The sequence below is a fragment of the Bos indicus x Bos taurus genome, chromosome 16 (genome assembly GCF_003369695.1).
Source record: "Bos indicus x Bos taurus breed Angus x Brahman F1 hybrid chromosome 16, Bos_hybrid_MaternalHap_v2.0, whole genome shotgun sequence".
Lineage (NCBI taxonomy): Eukaryota > Metazoa > Chordata > Mammalia > Artiodactyla > Bovidae > Bos > Bos indicus x Bos taurus.
This window is the reverse complement of record NC_040091.1, coordinates 35113534-35137801: the sequence shown is the minus strand read 5'-3', so window position 1 is coordinate 35137801 and position 24268 is coordinate 35113534. Positions and strand designations below refer to the sequence as shown.

Sequence of the window (24268 nt, the reverse complement as noted above, 5' to 3'; positions counted from 1 at the left end):
AGACATTTAAAGAATAACAAACCTTATAGTTTGCTGGAATTTAAAAATTTACTTTCACAGTTCAGCTAGACTTTAGGACACTTTAGTGTATGAGTTTCTTTGTTTTTCAGAGTTGGGTTCTTTAGCGTGATTAAACAGATCCAAAACTGTCTAGCCATCACTCAGTAATCTTTGGCACATATTCTAATGTGATGAAAGTCATGAAAGTGATCTGGATAATCATGTCAGATCTCAATTTCAGTTAGCTAAGGAGAAGAGATAATTACAAGTTTACAGTGCATACAAAAATCACATGATTGAAAATTTACACAATGCAGCAGCATATCAGTGAAACTGTTTGTCTCAAACTTATGCCCCAAAGCTTCTTCAGATTCCTAATGATGGCCAGAATCTCAATCATTTCCTGAAGCAATTATAAACACAATATTGCAGGCTTCCTAGTTTAATTCATGAATTTTAAAATCCTTTCATGGAGTTGAATTTCAATTTAATGTAATAAAGAACTTAATGCTGCCTGGAACCAATGCAAAAATGGAAGTATATACCTTGAACAATAATGTGTTTTCTATTTCTAGAGCTTTTCAAGTATAGATTAATTAATGCCTTGGTAGACACTGTAGCAGGAATTAAATTATCCCTGACTTTGGTGAGGTTTCTTTTGTTTGCTTTTAAAACCTTGGTTTTAAGATTGTATGGTTATTAGATTTATAAATATATCATATTTATATCCTATTTTGAACATGTATATATGTCATTAAAATATTTAACATTAATTCATATAATTTAAAAGATTATCTATCATCTATTGGAAGGACTGATTTTGAAGCTGAAACTCTAATACTTTGGCCACCTGATGGGAAGAGCTGACTCATTTGAAAAGACCTGATGCTGGGAAAGATTGAAGGCAGGAGAAGGGGACGACAGAGGATGAGATGGTTGGATGGTATCACCGACTCGATGGACATGAATTTGAGTAAACTCCACAAGTGGGAGATGGACAGGGAAGCCTGGTGTGCTGCAGTCCATGGGGTTGCAAAGAGTTGGACACGACTGAGTGACTGAACTGAACTGAACTGATCATCTATTTAGGTATATCAAACTTGGCAATTTTCTGCCTGTACCTAGAAGTAATGTAAGAGATCTGGGTTTGATCCCTGGGTTGGGAAGATCCCCTGGAGAAGGGAAAGGCTACCCACTCTAGTATTCTGGCCTGGAGAATTCCATGGACTGTATAGGGTCGCAAAGAGTCGGACATGACTGAGGGACTTTCATTTTCACTTTCACTTTCAAGACATCACTACTAATTTTCAGCCTTGCCTCAGCTAGTTTGTTTTGAGGGAAATTTTTGAATTCAATAATTGTCAAGAGGTAGATTATATTCAGGGCTTCCCAGGTGGCGCTCGTGGTAAAGAACCCAGCTGCCAATGCAGGAGACATGAGACCAGGGTTCAATTCCTGGGTTGGGAAGATCCCCTGGAGGAGGGAATGGCAACCCACTCCAGTACTCTTGCCTGGAGAATCCCATGGACAGAGGAACCTGGTGGGTTACAGTCCATAGGACAGCAAACACTCAGACATGACTGAATCGACCTGCCACACACACACACACACACACACACACACACACGCAGATTATATTCAGTGCCTCCCTTGCTGCTGCTGCTGCTAAGTCGCTTCAGTTGTGTCCGACTCTGTGGGACCCCATAGAAGGCAGCCCACCAGGCTCCCCCGTCCCTGGGATTCTCCAGGCAAGAATACTGGAGTGGGTTGCCATTTCCTGCTCCAGTGCATGAAAGTGAAAAGTGAAAGTGAAGCCGCTCAGTTGTGTCCGACTCTTAGCGACCCCATGGACTGCAGCCTTCCAGGCTCCTCCGTCCATGGGATTTTACAGGCAAGTGTACTGGAGTGGGGTGCCATTGCCTTCTCTGCAATGCCTCCCTTACAGATATATTAATCTTATACATAGATGATTTTACTTGTAAATTGACAGTGAATATGGATAAAAGTTGGTATTTTATCAAAAAATATCTTTTATTTAGAATTTGTAAAAAAAAATTAGGCTTAAATGTTTACTTTATAGTCTGTATATGAAAAATTCATATAAGAAAATAAGATTTTATGGAAAATATAACCCTGCAATACCAAAGTAACTCCTTTAAAAAATAAAAAAAGTGTTAGTAGCACATATTAAATTTCTTTTCTAATAACTAGTAATTTTTATTCACTAAAATGCTAACCTTAGGACCACAAGTTACTCTAACTTAATAATAAGCTATTTTTAAGCACTATTACTTAAAATTTAACTGTTCTAAGGATACAGCTTCATTATTTTAAAGACTTTTAAAATTAAGTGATCCAACTAATTTCAATTGCTTGAATACTTAGGTCAGTATCACAGTTTCAGGAGGTTGCATTATTTCCTAGCTATTCAGTGTAAAATCCAATGATTATTTCCTTGGATAGAAGTGTTCTGTAGCAGTGAGAATACTCTAGGGGGACAATGACCTTTGAGAACAACTTTTTTCAAAACATATTCCCTCTGTTCTCTGTTTCCCCAAGCAAGTCCTTAGGCACTCAAGTCACTTATTTAATCAATAAATCAGAGCTAGTGAGAAGGATGCTCCGATGTCTAAAATGGGACAATGGGAAGAATCCTCTGAAAGTACCTAGAGCTAGAGTTTGAACTCTGGCATTACATGAGCCTTAATTTTACAGACTGGAATCTACTAGTCAGTTACTAATGAATCATAATGTGTAATGAAATGTAGAATACACTTCAGGTAAATCATTGTAACTCAAGTGTCGACTGTGTGCTCAATGACCAAAATTGGAGTCCATAATCATTTCCTCAAAGATTATTTTTTATAGGTATCTCATTTGAAAATGACCTAGAATAACTCTTGTCAGTTCATAAGTTATCTAAGATGGCCTCCTGAGTATACACACACAAAGCATCATGCGTGTCCTTCACAGACTTTTTCAGTCACCAAGTCATTTCCAACTGTGTGATCCCATAGACAGCAGCACGCTAGGCTTCCCTGTCCTTCATTATCTCCTGGAGTTTGCTCAAACTCCATTTCATTGAGTCGGTGATGTCATCCAACCATCTCATCCTTCATTGCCCCTTTCTCCACAGACTTATAGAAGGTCTCAGACATGCAGAGGATATGTATTTATTAGTTATTTCTATCCTGGAGCTTTAAGCATTCCCATGACTGTTTGCTTGGACTATAGATGGCTCTGGATGACACAGGGTCTAGAGTATAACAAATTTAGTTACCATCTCTCAACTTCCTTCCTAGCAAATAAATATAATTTACAGATGACTGTCTCATCTTCCTGAATTCCACTGTCACTCTGAATTTTTCCCAAACTTTTTATATAAAATATAACTTCAATCATCACACAACTTAGTTTTCACAAATCATTAATTAATTAGATTCTAACTAGCTCAAGTCAAAGTAAAATAAGCCAAGTCTCAAAATTTCTGTAAAAACAATGAAAATGCAGACATATTTTTACTTTTAAATAATACTTTTAATAAACTTACTTGGAACCGGTAAAAGGTGCCATCATCCTTGAGTGTGAGGACATGATCCGAGATTGGAAAGAAGTAGCCGTGGGCAGCCATTAGCGTTCCCAAATGGAGTGCCTCCACTAGTTCATGAAAACAAATGGAAAACCACATATATAACTCTTTAAAACTGTTCATTTATAGGCATGTAGAATTTTATCTTGTTTCTTTTGAGCACATTCCTACATTGGAATACTCAGCATCCCAGAAAAGCCTGTCTTTGTACTTCTTTCAGCTCTTTCACATAAGGTACCAAGATGGCTCTGCTTCCTGATAGTGACCACAATGACCAACCGCGCATGTGACCAGACCATGAGAACATAAAGCTATGGAATGTTGAAGCTGAACGTCTTTCTGTAATCAAAGAATCTGCTTCCTTCATTTTACAGATGGGACATGTTTTGCTATGTGTTAATAATCTTCCACAAACAAATATATTTGGCATTTACATAGCACTTTAAACTTGAGAAGGGGACGAAAGAGGATGAGATGGCTGGATGGCATCACCGACTTGATGGATGTGAGTCTGAGTGAACTCCGGGAGTTGCGATGGACAGGGAGGCCTGGCGTGCTGTGATTCATGGGGTCACAAAGAGTTGGACACGACTGAGCAACTGAACTGAACTGAACTGAACTGTCCTGTAATACGAATATCCAATACTATTAGCAATTCTTCTAATGACATGGATCATTACTAGATAACGTTAATAGGCAATGTTTAGGCATCTAGAACAATTTCTACTGCGCTAAGTGTGCCTGCAGTCTGTGGTTGGCTAGATTGCTCTAGCTTTTATGACTCTATATACAATATTCTAGACATGGACTATGTAGAGATTTATATAACAGTGAAAACATTATATTTTCCCAGTAGTCTGAGAAATAGTTGGAACATAATACTGTAATACTCACACTCCTTCTAGAGCAGTCAATGGTTTCTCCCAATAAAAAGGATAAGAAAATTTGTTCAGTAGGATTATTACTGCATTTGTGCAGGGACAACATAAAGTTTGCTAACTCAAAGCTTAGAAACCATGGAACTATTCAAGATAGCTTTTTAGTCCAATATAAGCATATATGTATATAGAAAATAAAAAAGTTAGGTTTACTGATTTGTTTGTGTATCTTTAGGTGCAATTTTCTGGTGGCTCAGATGGTCAAAAATCTGCCTGCAATGCAGAAGACGTGGATTCAATCCCTGGGTCAGGAAGATCCCCTGGAGAAGGGAACAGCTATCCACTCCAGTATTCTTGCCTGGATAATTCCATGGACAGAAGAGCCTGGTGGGCTACAGTCCATGGGTTTGCAAAGAGTCAGACACGACTGAGCAACTGACACTTTTTTACACTTTAATGTGCAATTTATAGATTTAGTTCTATTTTTAGATAAACAGCTAAAATGATTCTTTAACTCTAGGATTCTAACAGACTTTCCAGGACTCTATCTCTATCTCCGTCTGTCAATCACAGGTAATTTTCACACTTCAGCTAGTACTGAGTCCCTAAACTGCTTGCTATGTCCCACCTACCTAAGCATAAGAATCTCTTCCTATCCCCTTCACACGTCTATATTGGCTAATAATGAAATAATTGTTCAATTTATTTAACCTGTAGTTGGGTACTATAGTGCCCCTTTTAATATTATCTAGCATATTGCAAAATTTTAAGTGGTAACTTCTACCTCCAGCCTCCACTCTACCATTCTTGTCAATAAGAAAGAACAACTGCTGACCATCCTCTTTACCATGGGCCTGGAAGACCGTTATTAAGTGACCCAGTTATCTTGTTTACACACCCAATCAGTTATACACCTCTCTCCATAGAGTGTTCTTTTTCTACCAAGAAGGGTTTCATCCTTTATGCATCCTTTTAGTTCAAAATCAAGATCTTCTCAAAGTCTGTGCTGCTTATAAGTATATACTCACATAGTCTGTGATTGTCATTAAAGCTGAGAAGGTAGTGTTATATGATGGGAAGAACAAAACCTTTGGAAACACTTTTTAGCTTTTGTTACTTAAATTCTCTGCAGAGAAGGCAATGGCACCCCACTCCAGTACTCTTGCCTGAAAAATCCATGGATGGAGGAGTCTGGTAGGCTGCAGTCCACGGGGTTGCTAAGAGTCAGACACAACTGAGCGACTTCACTTTCACTTTTCACTTTCATGCATTGGAGAAGGAAATGGCAACCCACTCCAGTGTTCTTGCCTGGAGAATCCCATGGACAGGGGAGCCTGGTGGGCTGCCGTCTATGGGGTCACACAGAGTCGGACACGACTGAAGTGACTTAGCAGTAGCAGTGCCTCTCCTATCCATTAATACAGGTAATAAACCCACCCTGCACAGCTCATATGAAAATCAAATAATACATATATATATAAAGAAGTTGGGAAACTTTACTGGTGGCCTAGTGGTAAAGAATCTACTTTGCAATGCAGGGGGTGTGGGTTCAATCACTGGTCAGGGAACTAAGATCCCACGTGCCCTGGAGCAACTAAGTCTGTGGGCCACAACTACTGAGCCTGTACTCCACAACTAGAGTCCAGGCACCATGTTGACAGATTTCACGTGCAGACCCGATGCAGCCAAATAAATAAATAAAAATGATTAAAAAAAAAATTTAAAGAGAAGAAGTTGGACTAGTATCCTGTGCATAGTAGATACTCAGTATATGGTAGCTCTTGTGCTTCACTGGGCTTCCCAGGTGACTCAGTGGTAAAAGATCCGCTTGCCAATGCAGGAGACACAGAACATGTAGGTTTGATCCCCTGGAGTAAGAAATGGCAAACCGCACCAGTATTCTTGCCTGGAATATTCCATAGACAGAGGAGCCCGGCAGGCTATAGTCCAAGGGGTCACAAAGAATTGGACACAACTGAGCACAGAGCACATTGTGCTTCATTACTTATACACCAAATGATTTTTACTTTTCTCCAAAGTACTTTCAGGAAATCCACTTCCATAATTGGTCTTTAACTAGGCTGAGTGAGAGGATCTGGCATTCCTAAATAGCATCAGCCAGTCACATCTTCTTTTTGTGTGTTATTTATAAAACTAAAATGGCAAGCATATCTGTGAGGCGTGCTGGCCTATAACAATGAGCAGGTGCTCACAGCCTGGGTCATGTTCAGAATCCCTGGTTACTCATGTTGGCAGCACTAGAAAGAACAATTTTTGAGGATTTCAAAGTCAGGTGGCCTACTTATCTGCTAGGTAGGTAGTACCTATATTGTCACAACCATCTTTATTCATTTTATTCCAACAGTCTGTGGCCTAGGAAAATATTATTAGTCCTATTTTCCAGAAAGAGAAATTGAGTCATGGCACATGAGGAAATTTTCAGAATATAGATACAAAAAGGAAAACTGAGATGCCCAGAAAGATTAACAGTAAAGAGCTTCTGAACTCTAAACACAGGAAAGAGTGTGACTAAAATAAAACAAAGAAACACCAAATAAAAAAAAAGATGCTAACATGCTGATGAGGATTAGAAAAACATAGTGAAACTAAATATAGGGAAGCTGAAGAAAAGAAAATCAGAAGAAAATGAATAAGTTCTTACCGTATTCAATAGTTACTAATTATATGATAAATCAAACATTTCTAGAGAGCAAGATGAATTCTTTCTTCACTATCATAATTAGGCCTGCATTAAATGCTTGCTAGAAAGAATAATAGTGAATTAGCAAGCAATCTCAGCCTCCCGCTTTTGAGGTACAAATACTCCATTTTATTGGGTTTAATCATATATATTCTCATTTTACAACCCGCTAAGATATTCTCAGGCTCATAATTTTATTAACAAGGAAAATTGTTTTTGATAGGTTTTTTAAATGCCCTGAATCCAACAGATACACATTTGTGGGAGTATCAATAATATCAAAATTTAGTTTCTACATGGCCCACACAAAGTTCAATGCAGAGGTCAAGTCAAACTATTTAACTTAATATTTAAGAGGACTGAATTTCTTTTTCTTTTTTTAAATTTTTTTATATTTTATTTTAACTTTACAATATTGTATTGGTTTTGCCATATATCAAAATGAATCTGCCACAGGTAAACTGTTTAAAATGATTTTAATTTCATTGGTCAAATAGTAACCTGGAAAGTTTGAGATTACAGGAGTTATAATGCTCTGTCACAGGTCCTCCAGAGAACATGACTCCAGGACAAGATGGATGCTAAGATAAAAATCAGGGCATCATGGTGAATTTTGTTTCATTTAAGACTATAGCCTTGCATTTAGCATAGCAATAGCAAAAGTAGCTATTGAATTGATGTTTGCTGAATGAGTGAATAAGCAAATTTATGAATAAATGGTATATGGAATTTTAAAAACATAGTATTGCACAAAAAATACAAGCTATTGTGTGTTTGATGATGAGGAGCTTGTCATCATTGAGAAGCTCCTCCATCATTGAGCTTGTCTTCATTTGAGAAGCTCTGCCAAGATAATGTAGATGTTCAAAACATCTTTTCAAAATACTTTTAAAGCTTTTGAAGTGGGATTGTTGTGGGTATATTATATGGGAAAAGATAACAGTGATATAAATGGCTGAAATCCCACTAAAAGATCTTAGAGTGGGCTTGAGATAGTTTTCACAAGGTTGAATTACTGATAATAACAACATGGAGACATTTTTCCACATGGTCCAGCTGCTCCTGAATCTCCACAATAGCCTTAATTTAACGAGAATCTGGAGGACTACTGGCAGTCTTGGATCTAAGTGTTGAAAGAATTTAGTGGGTAATCTATCAAGATCACCCTCCCAATAATGGCACAGCAGATGGCTCCACATCATTATGCTTCTCAGCAAAATAATTAATCATCTTGTACATGTGTTATCCACATCACCCACACAGCTAAATAAAGTTCAACAACAAATTTACTGTAAGACTCCAGTTTATTTTTCATTTGGATATTCAAGCATGAACAAACTCAGGAGTAAAACTGCATCTCTAGACAACTGTTACTATGTGAACAGTGTAATGTGGCTGTGTTAAGCCAGATGTACTAATTTCATTACTTCACCTCGAACCTTTAAATAATAGAATTATCAAAATCATTTAAAAGCAAAAGGAATTCTACATGGTGTAATTTGCTTTGGATCCATAACTACTTCAGAAAGTCAAAAGAATAAAAAGTATACTATAAAAGAGGTTTGTGTTGTTCAGTTCTATATTTCCATATGTAGAAATATATATATTTCTATATTAAATTTGTAATTATAACATATTTTCAGAACTCAGTATATTTTCTTTATCCAGCTGTCCCACTGCTGGCAGTCTCAGTACCTCCCAGATATACCCTATATTTTGACACTGATACAACAATGCCTCTGAGTCAAGAAAATAATAATAATAATTTTCACTAAGAATTACATTTTTATTCCTGTTATGCATTTTTACTTTTATTTTATGGGTATATAAATCAGCAAATGTGATTCATTTATCAACACAGCATACATGATGTAGCAAATATGATTAGTGTATGGGGAGAAGTATTTTAGAAGGAAATCCACTCAAGACAGAAAAAAAGACAGTGGATAATATGACATTAAGGCAAGAAAAGCTAAAAAGTAGTCACAGGTAAGTCATTAAACAGTATTAATAAAATAACAGACATTCATCTTCATGTGTCTGAGTCATAAAGGAAAGATTTTGTTAAACTTGTTATTCTCTAAGAAGACAGGGAAGTGGTTATAGAAATATTTAAAAATATTATACTTTTATAGAATAGGCATTTGCAAGGTAAGATGAATCATGTGCAAAAAATCACATATGCAGATTTTTTTCTCCAACAAGGTCAAATAAAAGTGAAATAATGACAATAGTTAGGGACTTCTGAAGTAAGTTTATCTTCTCAATACGAAGAGTTAGTGAAAGCAGTAAGTATTCAGGCTTTCCTCCTTTTCTAAAAAAACATCGTTTTCACATAGGAAAATGAAGTGCCACTTGCTTTTTAGTACTCACAAACCAGGGTTTGTAAGTGTATAATATGGTATACAGATGATATAAAAGGATTTTACTTGGGAGAAATAAAAACAAGCTTAATTTATATCAACTTTGAAGATGACACTAGGTAATTAAAACAGGTAAATAATATTTCCAAACAAAGGAGCACAGTATGGGGTGAAGCAATTAGAATATGCAAGCCAGCTGCTTGGGTTCAAACCCTGATTCCCTCATGTGCTGGCTGTATAACTGGGGCAGAAGATACATCCTCTGGAGCTTAGAGTCCTCATTCGTAGAAAGAAGACAATAATAAAACACTGATGTTAAAAGATTGTCATGAGGATCAATTGAGATAAATGAGAAATACTTAAAATAAGGCCAGTCACATAGAAGAGCTCCAAAAATGTGAGTTATTAGAGTTGGCTAATATTAATGAGAGAACACATTTGGAAGCACTTAGTGAAAAGGCAGTGGGGAACCTGGTAGCTGGTATTGATCCACGCTCCAGACCACATTGAACACTCCCAATTGAACACTCTGTAAAGTCCTCCAGATGATCCAACTGGAATCTTAAGTGTATAGATGATGATTCTCCTCTGGAATACACTTACATTTATTCCTAGGAAGCAAAGAACACTACCCCAATTCTAAAGATTTGGTATCATAGTTATAGGACAAATTTTCCAAAGGTAACATATTCTGCACATGGGATTTACAATCTGAAACATGAAAATGCAACAGATCAGTGAGAACTCCCCCAATTCAAGAGAGGGTGGGAAAGACCAGAGGGTGGCAAGGACACAGAACCTGGCAATGCTGAAAAACAACAGTGACAGAGGAAGCGCAGCGCCAGCAGACACAATGCAGGTGCTTTATTAAGGAAGCATAATATTTTCCCAGGACTCAAAAAAAAAAAAAAAAAAAAAACTCATTAAAAGGTAGTACTGAGAGTAATAAGATCATACATCAATGGCCCTTATCACACACAGGGTAGAGTAGCCTAGTTGCCTCATATGGGTAAGTACAAAAGCTTAGGAAATTATTTCAATATGAAGAACAGCGCTGAAATATTTTAAAAGCGAAAGATATCACATAGGTGATATCTTTGTGATATCGGTGTGGAGGACTGGTTTAAGAACCATGGTATCTGGTAACTATATTATATCAGGATGTTCATTTCATTGACACAGTATATCCTTTTGTAAAACTGGTAGGTGCATCATTGTATAAAATGAGCCACACTTCAACAAGATTCTGTTTTATTTATATGTGTAGTTAGGTGGTAGAACAGTATTCAGAGGAGAGAAAAATCACACTGAGTTTATTCAAGAATAGTGTAAGGAAAGTGTAATAATCACAAGAGCCAAGGCAATAATAAATTACAGTGTAAAGCAACATTCCTTCTAAAGTTCAATATACATTCTGCAAAATTTCCATTTTCGTCTAAAAAATATTTATTTATTTGCCAGCACTGGATCTTAGTTGTGGCATGTGGGATCTTCAGGTATAGGCAGACTCTTAGTTGTGGCATGTAGTTAGTTGCGGCATGTAGAAGTTCCCTGATCAGGTATCGCATCCGGGCTCCTTGCATTGGGAGCAGAGAGTCTTAGCCACTGGACCACCAGGGATTTTCTTCTATTGCCATTTTCTTAATTGTTTTGGCTTCATTTTTATAGGTCTTTTTTCCTTCCTTCCTCTTTGTTCTCTTGTTGATGACCATCTTTAGTGTTCTGTTTGGGATGCTTTTTCCTTTTTTGCTTGTGTATATATTGTAGTTCTTTGGTTTGCATTCCCCATAAGTTTTTTGTTTAACAGTCTATATATGTAGAAAGTAAGTTGCTGGTCCCTTTCCCACCTAGGGAAGTTACTTTAGCAATTGTTGTAAAGATGGTTTGGTATTGCTCAATTCTCTTAGCTTTTCTTCCTGTAAAGATTTTGATTTCTCTGATGAATCTGAATGAGAGCCTTGCTGGGTAGAGTATTCTTGGTTGTAGGTTTTTCCATTTCCTCACTTTAAAGATATCACACCACTCCCTTCTGACCTGCAGAGTTTCTGCTACAAAATCAGCTGAAAATCTTATGGGGATGCCCTCATATATTACTTGCTGCCTTCCCTTTGTTGCATTTAATACTTTTTCTTTATATTTAATTTTTGCTATTTTGATTAGCATGGGTCTTGACATGTTCCTCCTTGTTTTATCCTGTATGGGACTCTCTGCACTTCCTGGACTTAGGTGACTCTTTTGTTTTCCAGGTTAAAGAAGTTCCCATTTGCTGCCCTGCGTGTAGGATTGTTGGTACAATCTTTCTAAATTCCATATGTATGCATTAATATACAGTATTTCTTTTTCTTTCTGACTTACTTCACTCTTATATGATATGATAGTGGGTCTATCCACAGCTCTGCAAATGAAATTGTTTCATTCCTTTTAATGGCTTTTGTTTTTATTTTTATTGTCTTTGTACAATTTATGTAAGAGAATGTTTAATTTATGTTCTCTTCTAGAGTTTTACAATGTCAAGTCTTCTATTGATATTTAAACATTCAAGCCCTTTTGAGTTTATTTTTGTGTATGGTGTGTGTGTGTGTGTGTGTGTGTTGTAAATTCACTGACTAACATACAGCTATCCAGCTTTCCCAACACCACTTGCCAAAGAGACTGTGTTTTCTCCATTGTATACTCTTGCTTCCTTTGCTGAAGATTTTTTGACCATAGGTGTGTGAGTTTATTTCTACACTCTCTATTCTGTTCCATTGATCCATATGTCTCTTTTTGCACAAATACTGTGCTGTTGTGGGTACTACAGCTTTGCAGTACTATCTGAAATCTGGGAGGATTCTGCATCCAGCAGAATGTTCAGAACAGCATCCTGTTCTTTTTCCTTGAGATTGCTTTGACACTTCTGGGTCTTTTATTGTTCCATATAAATTTTTGGATTATTTGTTCTAGTTCTGTGAAAAATGTCATAGGTAATTTAATAGGGATCACGATAAGTTTGTAGACTGCTTTGGATAGTATGCACATATTAACAATATTAATTCTTCTAGTCTAAGAGCACAGTATATCTTTCCATTTCTTTGAATCATTTCCTTTATCAATGTTTTATAGTTCTCAGTATGTAAGTCTTTCAACTTTTGGGTCAGGTTTATTCCTAAATATTTTATTTTTTAATGCGATTTTTAAAAGTACTGTTTTTTGACTCTCTTTCTGATATGTCAATGTTAGTATAAAGAAATGAAACAGATTTCTGTATTTTAATATTGGATCTTGCTACCTTGCTGAATTCATCTTTGATAATTTTGAGGTTAACAAACAAATTTGCATTGTTTGGTAACTATTAGCTTATAAATTTTAAAAGGTTTCTTTACCTTAATTAACTTAAAGGAATTGACCAACGAACCTACAAAATATGCTTTCTTTAAAAAACTATGAAAGTGAAAGTAGCTTAGTCATGTCTGACTCTTTGCGACCCCATGGACTATACAGCTCATGGAATTCTCCTGGCCAGAATACTGGAGTGGGTAGCCTGTCCCTTCTCCAGGGGATCTTCCCAACCCAGGAATCAAACCAGGGCCTCCTGCACTGCAGGTGGATTCTTTAGCAGTTAAGCTACCAGGGAATCCCCACTCCCTCCCTGCAAAAACTATAGTAGATATATTAATTTCAGACAAAGCAAACTTTATAACAGGGGGATTGTCAGAGTTAAAGGAGGATGATGAATAATCATAAAGAGGTCAATTCTCCAAGAAGACAGAACAAGTTAATGTCTATAAACTTAAGAGTGTCAAAATATGTAAGGCAAACAGTGATAGGACTGAAAGGAGAAATATACAAATCCATTATTATAGTTGTAAACTTCAGCACCAGTCTTCCAGTAATAGATACATAGAACAGACAAAAAGATCAGTGAGACTTAGATGAACCTGAAGAACACTATCCATCACTTGATGTAACTGATGTGTATATAATATTCTATCCAACAATAGCAGAGTTATTCTGTAACATACATGAAATATTCATCAATGTTCAAAGAGATGAATCACATTCTGGGCCATAAAACAAATCTTAAAGTATTTAAAAGAATAAACATCATACAAAGTATGATTATAATAGAATTACATATATTATAAAGTTAAACTAAATATCAATAAAATAAAGATAATTGATAAATACCCAAAAGTTTGAAATAATACACATAATAAATAATACACATCTTAGTAATTCATATGTCAAAGAAAAATTCAAGAGAAATTAAAAATTATAATGAGCTGAATGAATATATAATTTATCAAAACTTGTATTCTATAGCAAAGGCAGCGCTTAGAGGGAAATTTATAATGCTAAATGCATCAATAACCTAAGGTGGGACTTTAGTTTCACAGAAACTAGAGGAAGAAGGGTGATTTAAAGCTAAAGAAAGGATAAAATTACAGAAGCAACCAGAAAACAATAGAGAAAAATCAATGAAATTGATAGACTTCCAGCCAGACTAACCAGGAAAAGAAGAAAAAACAAATTGTCAATATCAGAAATGATAGGGGAGACACTGTGGATCATTACTACTGACCTATGAATATTAAAACGATAATAAAATAACACTATTAACAGCACTGTGCCCACAAATTTGATAACTTAAGTAAAATAATCAATTACTTGAAAGATATAAACCAAAACATACAGAAGAGGCAACAGGTAACCTGAAAAGCTCTATTTTTTCAAAGAGAGGAATCAATAGTAACCTCCCTTCAAAAAAAGCAATGGTTCTAGAAAGTTTTGCTGGTAAATTCTACCAAATATTTAGGCCAGAAGTGCTACCAGTTCTTCTTCCAGAAAATTACAAGCAGATAGAACAGTTCCTAACAGTTTCTATAAGATTAGTATTACCTAAATACTAAACTCAGAGAAAGACATTACAAGAAGGAAAATGACAGGCCACTTTCTCCTACTAACATAAAAAAAATCCTCAATGAAATATTATCAAATAAAATTCAACAATCAATAAAAAAGGATTCTTTTTCAATCTTCCTTGTCTTCCTTCTCCCAAACTTTGTGAGGAAGTATAAAAAACCCAGAGGTTCATGCTGATATAAATAAGTGACTGAATAAGTGGAGGATATGGACAAAGTTCCCCATCAAAAAAAAAAAAAAAAAATGGAGTAATTTATGTATACATTTCACCCTGAATGAGTTGGAGCATAAATTCTTACTCCTTTAGTCTGAGCTACATTTAGGAATTTCTTTCCAAAGAGTAAGTATGAAAAAGGAGGGGAAAATGTCACTTTACAGTGAGATTTATATCATCAACATAAATTACAAGTTTAGGTTCATTGCTTTTTAAAAAACATAGCAATTTGTTATGTAAAACAATTTTTAAAAAGCTGAAAAGAATCCTTTTCTTCTATTAAATATCCTTTACACTTTTTTCTAAGGTCAGATGACTGTATTTGTGTGGGTCTCTTTCTGGGCTGTTCCATTGATCTATTTGTCTGTTCTTTCCCCAATACAACAATACTACTTAATTTATTTGTTGCAAAATGTCTTCATCTTTCCAATGGGAACTCTCTCAATTGGCTTCTGTGTCCCTTTGGCATACCTCCAACATTCTGTGTTCCCTTATTAAATTCATATTACTAATCAAAAGAAGGCAGGCTAAAAAGATTATCGACTGTCTGACACCATTTATATGACATTCTGAAAAAGGAATAATAGAGATAGTAAACAGATCAGCAAGCTATGACAAAACTAGACAGCGTATTAAAAAGCAGAGACATCACTTTGCTGACAAAGGTTCATATAGTCAAAGCTATGATTTTTTTTCAGTAGTCATGTACAGATGTGAGAAATGGACCATAAAGAAAGCAGAGCACTGAAGAATTGATGCTATTGAACTGTGGTGCTGGAGAAGACTCTTGAGAGTCCCTTGGACAGCAAGGAGATCAAACCAGTCAATACTAAAGAAATCAACCCTGAATATTCATTGGAAGGACTGAGGCTGAAGCTGAAGTTCCAATACTTTGGCCACCTGGTGTGAAGAGCCGACCCACTGGAAAAGACTCAGAGCTGACCCACTGGAAAAAATTCTGAGGCTGGGAAAGACTGAAGGTAAAAGAGGAATGGGGGCAGCAGAGGATGAGATAGTTAGATAGCATCACCAACTCAATGGACATGAGTTTGAGCAAGCTCCAGGAGATGGTGAAGGACAGGCAAGTCTGGAGTGCTGCAGTTCATGGTGTCGCAAAGAGTTGGACACGACTTAACAACTGAACAACAACAAAACAGATCAATGGCTTTCTGATGTGATGAAAAGAACACTTATCTCTGTGGTCTTCCTCCCTCAAACCTAAAACCCCAGAAAAATCATGAGAAAAAAAACATTAAACAAATCCTAGTTCCGGGACATTTTTATAAAACACCTAACTAGTACTCCTCAAAACTGTCAAGGTCATCAAAAACAAGGAAAGTCTGAGAAACTCACAGTTTAGAGATAGTTACCAAGACATGACAGGCTTTCCTGGTGGCTCAGTGGTAAAGGATCTGCCTGCAATGCAGAAGACGCAGGAGATGCGAGTTTGATCCCTAGGTCAGGAAGATCCTCTGAAGGAGGGCATGGCAACCTACTACAGTATTCTTGCCTGGAGAACCCCATAGACAGAGAAGTCTGGTGGGCTACAGTCCATGTGGTCGCAAAGAGTTGGACACGACTGAAGCAACTGAGCAGCATGCATGCACCAAGACATGACAACTAAATGTAACATGGTATGCTGGATGAGACTGTAGTACATAAAGAGGACATTAGGTAAAAACAAAGAAAATGTCAATAAAGTATGGACTTCAGTTAATAATGTACCACTATTGGCCTTAGAAAGCATCACTATGAACAAAGCTAGTGGAGGTGATGGAATTCCAGTTGAGCTATTTCAAATCCTAAAAGATGATGCTGTGAAAGTGCTGCACTCAATATGCCAGCAAATTTGGAAAACTCAGCAGTGGCCACAGGACTGGAAAAGGTCAGTTTTCATTCCAATCCCAAAGAAAAGCAATGTCAAAGAATGCTCAAACTACCACACAATTGCACTCATCTCACATGCTAGTAAAGTAATGCTCAAAATTCTCCAAGCCAGGCTTCAGCAATACGTGAACTGTGAACTTCCAGATGTTCAAACTGGTTTTAGAAAAGGTAGAGGAACCAGAGATCAAATTGCCAACATCTGCTGGATCATGGAAAAAGCAAGAGAGTTCCAGAAAAACATCCATTTCTGCTTTATTGACTATGCCAAAGCCTTTGACTGTGTGGACCACAATAAACTGTGGAAAATTCTGAAAGAGATGGGAATACCAGACCACCTGACCTGCCTCTTGAGAAACCTATATGCAGGTCAGGAAGCAACAGTTAGAACTGGACATGGAACAACAGACTGGTTCCAAATAGGAAAGGGAGTACGTCAAGGCTGTATATTGTCACCCTGCTTATTTAACTTATATGCAGAGTACATCATGAGAAACACTGGGCTGGAAGAAGCACAAGCTGGAATCAAGATTGCTGGGAGAAATATCAATAACCTCAGATATGCAGATGACACCACCCTTCTGGCAGAAAGTGAAGAGGAACTAAAAAGCCTCTTGATGAAGGTGAAAGAGGAGAATGAAAAAGTTGGCTTAAAACTCAACATTCAGAAAACAAAGATCATGGCATCTGGTCCCACCACTTCATGGGAAATAGATGGGGAAACAGTGGAAACAGTGGCTGACTTTATTTTGGGGGGGCTCCAAAATCACTGCAGATGGTGACTGCAGCCATGAAATTAAAAGACGCTTACTCCTTGGAAGGAAAGTTATGACCAACCTAGACAGCATATTCAAAAGCAGAGACATTACTTTGCCAACAAAGGTCTGTCTAGTCAAGGCTATGGTTTTTCCAGTGGTCATGTATGGATGTGAGAGTTGGACTGTGAAGAAAGCTGAGTGCCAAAGAATTGATGCTTTTGAACTGTGGTGTTGGAGAAGACTCTTGAGAGTACCTTGGACTGCAAGGAGGTCCAACAAGTCCATCGTAAAGGAGATCAGTCCTGGGTGTTCATTGGAAGGATTGATGCTGAGGCTGAAAATCCAATACTTTGGCCATCTCATGCGAAGAGCTGACTCATTGGAAAAGAGCCTGATGCTGAGAGGGACTGGGGGCAGGAGAAGGCGATGACAGAAGATGAGATGGCTGGATGGCATCACTGACTCGATGGACATGAATTTGGGTGAACTATGGGAGTTGGTGATGGACAGGGAGGCCTGGTGTGCTGCAATTCATGGGGTTGCAAAGAGTCAGACATGACTGAGCAACTGAACTGAACTGATTGGCTCATTAGTTTTGACTAATGTATCATACAAACGTAAGCCATTAACAACAAGGGAAACCGAAAGTGGGAGAGCGTGTGGACAGCAACCAATGTGAGTGGTAATCAAGAATGTGGGAGAGTTGAAATTGTTTTCACATATGCAGAATAAAAGGGAAAAAAAGATGAAATATGCATGAGTCACCTCCCCAGTGGGCTCCTAGTCTGGTTGCCTTCTAATATATTCTCCACAGTATCTTTCAAAGGACAAGCTCTAACCTTGTTTTGCTGTAAGGATCAAAGATAATGAACTAAAATATCTAACTGTATCTGGAACATAGTAGAAACAAACAAATGTGGACATTACTTTTCTATTTTCCAAGTTAAATCTATTCAAAGTTCCACCTTCTGCCCATCACCCAATTCACTCCTTAATGATGTCCTACAGGACACCTTTTATCCCTCCCCTATAAGAAAGTGGCTCCCCAGAACTCATTATGGCCAAACCCTGCCTTTATACTACATTCATACATTCATTCTTCTAGTCAAACTGGATCACTTAGTGATCTGGAGAAGATAATTCTCTCCTCTGTGCCATTATTGCCAGAAAGGCCTCCTTGCTACCAAGTAGAATTCTATGTAATTCCCTGGATCTACTCAAATATAGCCCTTCCTCATGAAGGCTTTTCTGATTCTGTTGGTATCAAGCTCACCCTCCAATGAGCCCCCAGTACCTGGTGTCATTTATTGTAACTAATTTTGTTCTGGTATTATGCTATATGCTATGCTAAGTCACTTCAGTCGTGTCCGACTCTTAGCGATCCCATGGACTGCAGCCCTCCAGGCTCCTCCGTCCATGGGATTTTCCAGGCAAGAGTACTGGAGTGGGGTGCCATTGCCTTCTCCGTGTTTCCTATTATTTCTCTAACATCCTGAAATACAGGAACTCTGCTTAAACTCTTTTTTCTCCCCTGGCCAAACAATTCACAATTGTAAAGTGGAATAATATATCATTTGTATTTAAAATAAAGCAAGGAAAAGAAATTTAGTTTCTAAAAAAAATATTCACTTTTGAGTGTTTCTTTAATACTCATATACCCACTGTGCTTTGATACCAGATATGATTAAAAGCCTGCATTTTTGGAAGTGATATATTACCTCTGCAGGACTAAATTAAAAGAGTCACAATGTCTTGAGACAAGCGGCATATCTAATGCTTGCTCTAAGAATATGAAAAAAATACAGAATTTATATGTAAGAATTTTATACTTGTTACTTTGTATCTAAAAATCACACATTTCCAGAAGAAGTTCTGAGAATTTGTTCAATTTCTAAAACAGTATAGAGGGTAACAAACTTGAAATGTCATCTTCCCTGTTTTTAATGAATACCTAGTGTGAATGCAAAAATTATTTTAACCCACAAATCCATGTTTTGAAATACAAGTACATGCTTTGATACATTTGGATCAGGAAATGACTAAAAAGATACCTTTATATTTCTTCCATACATCTTGAGCTCAGCTTGAAAAACTCAATAAAAAACTCAGTAGATTAATGGTGGCTGAGACAAAACTCATGGAGCTTTAGACCTTACCCATTCATGGATGACATAAACTAACCTATTCATAGTCCCTTAATTTTGCCCATGAGAAGTGATGCTGCATTTCCTGACAGATGAAAACACATTTTAAGAAGAAACTAACTGAAGCAAATATTGGATGTGAAAATTTTCTTATAAGAGCAACACAGCTTGAGACTTCACTATGGTGAAATGCAAATATCTTTTATTCACATAAAAAATTACTTTCAATGAACTTCAGTCTAATTACCAAAATGTCTTTCTGGAATGACTTATGAAGTACAGTTATGAATAAAGATATGTTTAATGGTAGAATCAATTTTAATTACATTAATACTTTAGTACATTTATAATTTGAATTTGAATGCTGAGAGAAATTTTGAAAGTGGTATAAAAAAGAAAAAAAGCCATGAATAACACATGGTTGATTCCAGAAAATTTTATTTGACAAGCAGCATGCTATCTATTGGCATATTCTAATTTTAAATTTGTAACATTCCCTGTCTACAATGAGAGTATGTAATGAAGTCTACCTAAAGGGGGCCAAAGGGCATTTGGTATTAAATTTGCATCTTTCTGAAGATAACAATTTATAGGAGGAGGAACATTTTCAAGGGCATTAAAACATTTTAAGAGTTCTGAAACTTTAAGAGTTTGAAGTCTTTATCCATCCTAATTTTGATATTTCACATTCTATCTTTAACTGATTAATACATGGTTCAAAACTTTGCACTTTACTCAAGCTCAGATATCAAGGTTGTTTCTCTGAATCTGTGCTTGTATTTACCTGATACTTTGCTGAAAATACTCTGCATTCAGATGTTTATATCTTTCCTTTTTGCCTTTGCTTTTCGCTTCTCTTCTTTTCACAGCTATTTGTAAGGTCTCCCAAGACAGCCATTTTGCTTTTTCGCATTTCTTTTCCATGGGGATGGTCTTGATCCCTGTCTCCTGTCACGAACCTCAGTCCATAGTTCATCAGGCACTCTATCAGATCTGGTCCCTTAAATCTATTTCTCACTTCCACTGTATAATCATAAGGGATTTGATTTAGGTCATACCTGAATGGTCTAGTTGTTTTCCCTACTTTCTTCAATTTCAGTCTGAATTTGGCAATAAGGAATTCATGATCTGAGCCACAGTCAGCTCCTGGTCTTGTTTTTGTTGACTGTATAGAGCTTCTCCATCTTTGGCTGCAAAGAACATAATCAATCTGATTTTGGTGTTGACCATCTGGTGATATGCATGTATAGAGTCTTCTCTTGTGTTGTTGGAAGAGGGTGTTTGCTATGACCAGTGCATTTTCTTGGCAAAACTCTATTAGTCTTTGCCCTGCTTCATTCTGTATTCCAAGGCCAAATTTGCCTGTTACTCCAGGTGTTTTTTGACTTCCTACTTTTGCATTCCAGTCCCCTTTAATGAAAAGGACACCTTTTTTGGCTGTTAGTTCTAAGAGGTCTTGTAGGTCTTCATAGAACCGTTCAACTTCAGCTTCTTCAGCATTACTGGTTGGGGCATAGACTTGGATTACTGTGATATTGAATGGTTTGCCTTGGAAACGAACAGAGATCATTCTGTCATTTTTGAGATTGCATCCAAGCACCGCATTTCGAACTCTTTTGTTGACCATGATGGCTACTCCATTTCTTCTGAGGGATTCCTGCCTGCAGTAGTAGATATAATGGTCATCTGAATTAAACTCACACATTCCAGTCCATTTTAGTTCGCTGATTCCTAGAATGTCGACATTCACTCTTGCCATCTCTTGTTTGACCACTTCCAATTTGCCTTGATTCATGGACCTGACATTCCAGGTTCCTCTGCAATATTGCTCTTTACAGCATCGGACCTTGCTTCTATCACCAGTCACATCCACAACTGGGTATTGTTTTTGCTTTGGCTCCATCCCTTCATTCTTTCTGGAGTTATTTCTCCACTGATCTCCAGTAGCATATTGGGCACCTACTGACCTGGGGAGTTCCTCTTTCAGTATCCTATCATTTTGCCTTTTCAGAAAGCATTCCTCAGCAATCAATGCAAAGAAATAGAGGAAAACAATAGAATGGGAAAGACTAGAGATCTTTTCAAGAAAATTAGAGATACCAAAGGAACATTTCATGCAAAGATGGGCTCGATAAAGGACAGAAATGGTATGGACCTAACAGAAGCAGAAGGCATTAAGAAAAGGTGGCAAGAATACACAGAAGAACTGCACAAAAAAGATCTTCATGACCCAGATAATCACGATGGTGTGGTCACTCACCTAGAGCCAGACATCCTGGAATGTGAAGTCAAGTGGGCCTTAGAAAGCATCACTACGAACAAAGCTAGTGGAGGTGATGCAATTCCAGTTGAGCTATTTCAAATCCTGAAAGATGATGCTCTGAAAGTGCTGTACTCAATATGCCAGCAAATTCGGAAAACTCAGCAGTGGCCACAGGACTGGAAAATGTCAGTTTTCATTCCAATCCCAAAGAAAGGCAATGCCAAAAAATGCTCCAACTACCACACAATTGCATTCATCTCACACACTAGTAAAGTAATGCTCAAAATTCTCCAAGCCAGGCTTCAGCAATACGTGAACTGTGAACTACCAGTCGTTCAAGCTGGTTTTAGAAAAGGCAGAGGAACCAGAGACCAAATTGCCAACACCAGCTTGATCATCAAAAAAGCAAGACAGTTCCAGAAAACCATCTATTTCTGCTTTATTGACTATGCCAAAGCCTTTGACTGTGTGGACCACAATAAACTGTGGAAAATTCTGAAAGAGATGGGAATACCAGACCACCTGATCTGCCTCTTGAGAAATTTGTATGCAGGTCAGGAGGCAACAGTTAGAACTGGACATGGAACAACAGACTGGTTCCAAATAGGAAAAGGAGTTCGTCAAGGCTGTATATTGTCACCCTGCTTATTTAATTTATATGCAGAGTACATCATGAGAAATGCTGGGCTGGAAGAAGCAAAAGCTGGGATCAAGATTGCTGGGAGAAATATCAATAACCTCAGATATGCAGATGACACCACCCTTATGGCAGAAAGTGAAGAGGAACTAAAAAGTCTCTTGATGAAAGTGAAAGAGGAGAGTGAAAAAGTTGGCTTAAAGCTCAACATTCAGAAAACGAAGATCATGGCATCTGGTCCTATCATTTCATGGGAAATAGATGGGGAAACAGTGGAAACAGTGTCAGACTTTATTTTGGGGGGCTCAAAAATCACTGCAGATGGTGACTGCAGCCATGAAATTAAAAGACGCTTACTCCTTGGGAGGAAAGTTCTGACCAACCTAGATAGCATATTCAAAAGCAGAGACATTACTTTGCCAAGAAAGGTCCGTCTAGTCAAGGTTATGGTTTTTCTTTTTTTTTTGTCCCCGCTTCCGTCCCTTCCCCCACCCTTTTAAGGTTATGGTTTTTCCAGTGGTCATGTATGGATGTGAGAGTTGGACTGTGAAGAAAGCTGAGTGCCAAAGAATTGATGCTTTTGAACTGTGGTGTTGGAGAAGACTCTTGAGAGTCCCTTGGACTGCAAGAAGATCCAACCAGTCCATTCTGAAGGAGATCAGCCCTGGGATTTCTTTGGAAGGAATGATGCTAAAGCTGAAACTCCAGTCCTTTGGCCATCTCATGTGAAGAGTTGACTCATTGGAAAAGTCTCTGATGCTGGGAGGGATTGGGGGCAGGAGGAGAAGGGGACGACAGAGGATGAGATGGCTGGATGGCATCACTGACTCGATGGACATGAGTCTGAGTGAACTCCGGGAGTTGGTGATGGACAGGGAGGCCTGGCTTGCTGCAATTCATGGGGTCACAAAGAGTTGGACATGACTGAGTGACTGAACTGAACTGAATTGAACTTGTTGAAAATATAGGATTTCAATGACTCGAAATCCATTAATTATTATTTTTCAAACACACACTGAATGTTATCCTTGCACTAAATCTCTCTTTTCATAAATGGGGCATTTATCTTATTTTCCAAGACTGTCTCATTCTGTACTCCTAATCCAATTCTCTTCACTATGAGTGCTTTGCTCACTCAACAGTTTCAGAGACTTTGTCAAGTAAACCTTTCTTGCTGAGTCATCAAGTTTTTTATGCTCATTCAGTTTTCTTCTCATTAGTACTATAAGTATACTGAAAGATTTTAAAGAAAAAAGAAGCAAGAAGAGGAGAAAGAAGGAAGGAAGGAAAGGGAAAGAAGGAAGGCGAGGGAAGTCAAAGGAAAGAAGAAAGGGAGGGAAAGAGGAGGGGAGGGAAGGAGGGAGGCAAGAAGGAAGGAAGGAGGAGGGAAGGGAAGGAGAGAATCTGTTCTTGGTTTTGCTACTGTCCCAAGTACCACCCTATCACCCCTTGGTCCCCTTCCTTTTGAGGTCACTTTTCCTGAAATAGTACTGTGCACATGTCCCTTACTTCCTGCTCTCAACCTCTTCCTTAGCTTCCTTTACCCTGCCTCTGAATCCAAAGCTTTACTAAATTTGCTCTCTCAAAGGGTCACCAATGACTCCCAGTGCAAAATTCCTAGTTTCTGCCCACTCCCTCAATCCTTTTTGCTCAACAAGCTACTGATCAATTTCTTCCAGGGACCCCCTGTTTGACTTCCATCATACTCTATGTACCTTAGTGTTTTTCCCTCTGACTCCTGACCTCTTCTTCCCTTTCTCCTCCCAAACCACAGTGAGGAGATATTTTGAAATTTGTCTTTGCAATGGCTCCCATTTTCCTTTGCTCTTTCTATATTCTTTCTTCTTTGGTAAGCTCCTCTAACTTCATAGCTTTTACTACCAAATGTATATAGCTCATACATGGGAAAATGTACTAAACAAAGTGCCAGCCCCA

At 37.6% G+C, this 24268-nt stretch overlaps 1 protein-coding gene across 7 annotated transcripts in view; it reads right to left on the bottom strand.

Moving 5' to 3' along the window:
- The window catches only part of RGS7 (regulator of G protein signaling 7), a 486265-nt gene that overhangs the window by 81265 nt on the left and 380732 nt on the right, over positions 1-24268 (bottom strand). For all 7 annotated transcript variants that reach the window (XM_027564728.1, XM_027564730.1, XM_027564734.1 and 4 more), the window contains one exon: positions 3551-3657. In XM_027564728.1, the coding sequence (XP_027420529.1) occupies positions 3551-3657 (107 nt within the window). The remainder of the gene's footprint in view (positions 1-3550; positions 3658-24268) is intronic.